Source organism: Palaemon carinicauda, chromosome 36, assembly GCF_036898095.1.
Source record: "Palaemon carinicauda isolate YSFRI2023 chromosome 36, ASM3689809v2, whole genome shotgun sequence".
In the NCBI taxonomy this organism is placed as follows: domain Eukaryota; kingdom Metazoa; phylum Arthropoda; class Malacostraca; order Decapoda; family Palaemonidae; genus Palaemon; species Palaemon carinicauda.
This window is the reverse complement of record NC_090760.1, coordinates 33,481,660-33,483,426: the sequence shown is the minus strand read 5'-3', so window position 1 is coordinate 33,483,426 and position 1,767 is coordinate 33,481,660. Positions and strand designations below refer to the sequence as shown.

The 1,767-nt window shown below is 42.8% G+C and overlaps 1 protein-coding gene across 1 annotated transcript in view; it reads left to right on the top strand.

The window, feature by feature from the left end:
- The first annotated feature begins 402 nt into the window (after window positions 1–402).
- The window catches only part of LOC137628564 (zwei Ig domain protein zig-8-like), a 53,554-nt gene continuing 52,189 nt past the window's right edge, over window positions 403–1,767 (top strand). Inside the window, exon 1 of the mRNA XM_068359717.1 lies at window positions 403–453. Coding sequence (XP_068215818.1) covers window positions 403–453 — 51 coding nt within the window. The remainder of the gene's footprint in view (window positions 454–1,767) is intronic.

Genomic DNA, 1,767 nt, shown 5'->3' with positions numbered 1-1,767 from the left:
TTGCTACCTCCGCAGTCATCCAAGGCGACCCGAGGAAGCAGCAGGGCCTACCGGAACTGCGTCACGATCGCTCGCCCTTCATTCCTATTTCTAGCACGCTCTCTTGCCTCTCTCACATCTATCCCCCTATCACCCAGAGCTTTCTTCACTCCATCCATCCACCCAACCTCTGGCCTTCCTCTTGTACTTCTCCCATCAACTCTTGCATTCATCACCTTCTTTACCAGACAGCCATTTTCCATCAACTCAACATGGCCAAGCCACCTCAACTCATTCATATCCACTCTAGTTGCTATCTCATTTCTTACACCCGTTCTCACCCTCACTATTTCGTTCCTATCCCTATTTACTCGAGATATAACAGCCATACTCCACAGACACTTCATCTCAAACATATTCAATATGTGTCTCTCCGTCACTTTCATTACCCTCAACTCTGATCCATATATCACGGTTGGTACAATCAGTTTCTCATACAGAAGTCTCTTTACATTCATGCCCAGCCCTCTCTTCTTCACCACTCCTTTCACTGCCCCCAACATTTTTCATCCTTCATTCACTCTCTGACGTACATCTGCTTTCACTCTACCATTTGCTGCAACAACAGACCACAAGTACTTAAACTGATCCACCTCCTCAAGTAACTCTCCATTCAACATGACATTCAGCCGCACACCACCTTCCCTTCTCGTACATCTAATAACCTTACTCTTACCCACATTAACTTCTCTCACATACCCTTCCAAATTCTGTCACTAGTTGGCCAAGCCTCTCTTCCGAGTCTGCAACCGGTACAGTATCATCCGCAAACAACAACTGATTTACCTCCCATTCATGATCATTCTAGTCTGCTATTTTCAATTCTCGTCCAAGCACTCGAACATTCACCTCTCTCATCGCTCCATCAACATACAAGTTAAACAACTTTGGCGACAGCACACATCCCTGTCTCAGCCCTACTCTCACCAGAAACCAATTGCTCACTTCATTTCCTATCCTAACACACGCTTTACTACCTTTGTAGAAACTTTTCACTGCTTGCAACAATCTTCCACTGATTCCATATAACATCATATTCCACATCACTTCCCTATCAACTCTATCATACGCTTTCTTCAGTTCCATAAACACAACATACTCCTTCTTTCCTTTTGCTAAATATTTCTCGCATACCTGCCTAACTGTAAGAGTCTGATTCATACATCCCCTACCTCTTGTAAAACCACCCTGTACTTCTAAGATTGCATTCTCTGTTTTATCCTTAATCCTATTAATCAGAACTCTACCATACACTTTTCAAACCACACTCAACAAACTAATAACCCTAGAATTACAACACTCATGCACATCTCCCTTACCCTTATATAGTGGTGCAATACATGCACATACCCACAATACTGGTACCATTGACAACATAAAACACATTAAAGAATCTCATCAACCATTCAAGTACAGTCACGCCCCCTTCCTTCAACATATCAGCTCTCACACCATCCATACCAGGCCCTTTTACTACTCTCGTTTCATCTAGTGCTCTCCTCACTTCCTTTTTTGTAAGCTCTCTCTCATTTTCATCTCCTATCATTGGCTCCTCAACATCTGCAACAGCAATTATATCTGCCTCCCTATTATCCTCAACATTCAGTAAACTTTCAAAATATTCTGCCCACCTTTTCCTAACCTCCTCTCTTTTTAATAACCTTCCATTTCCATCTTTCGCTGTCTCTTCAATTCTCGAACCAGCCTTCCTTACTCTCTTCACTTCTT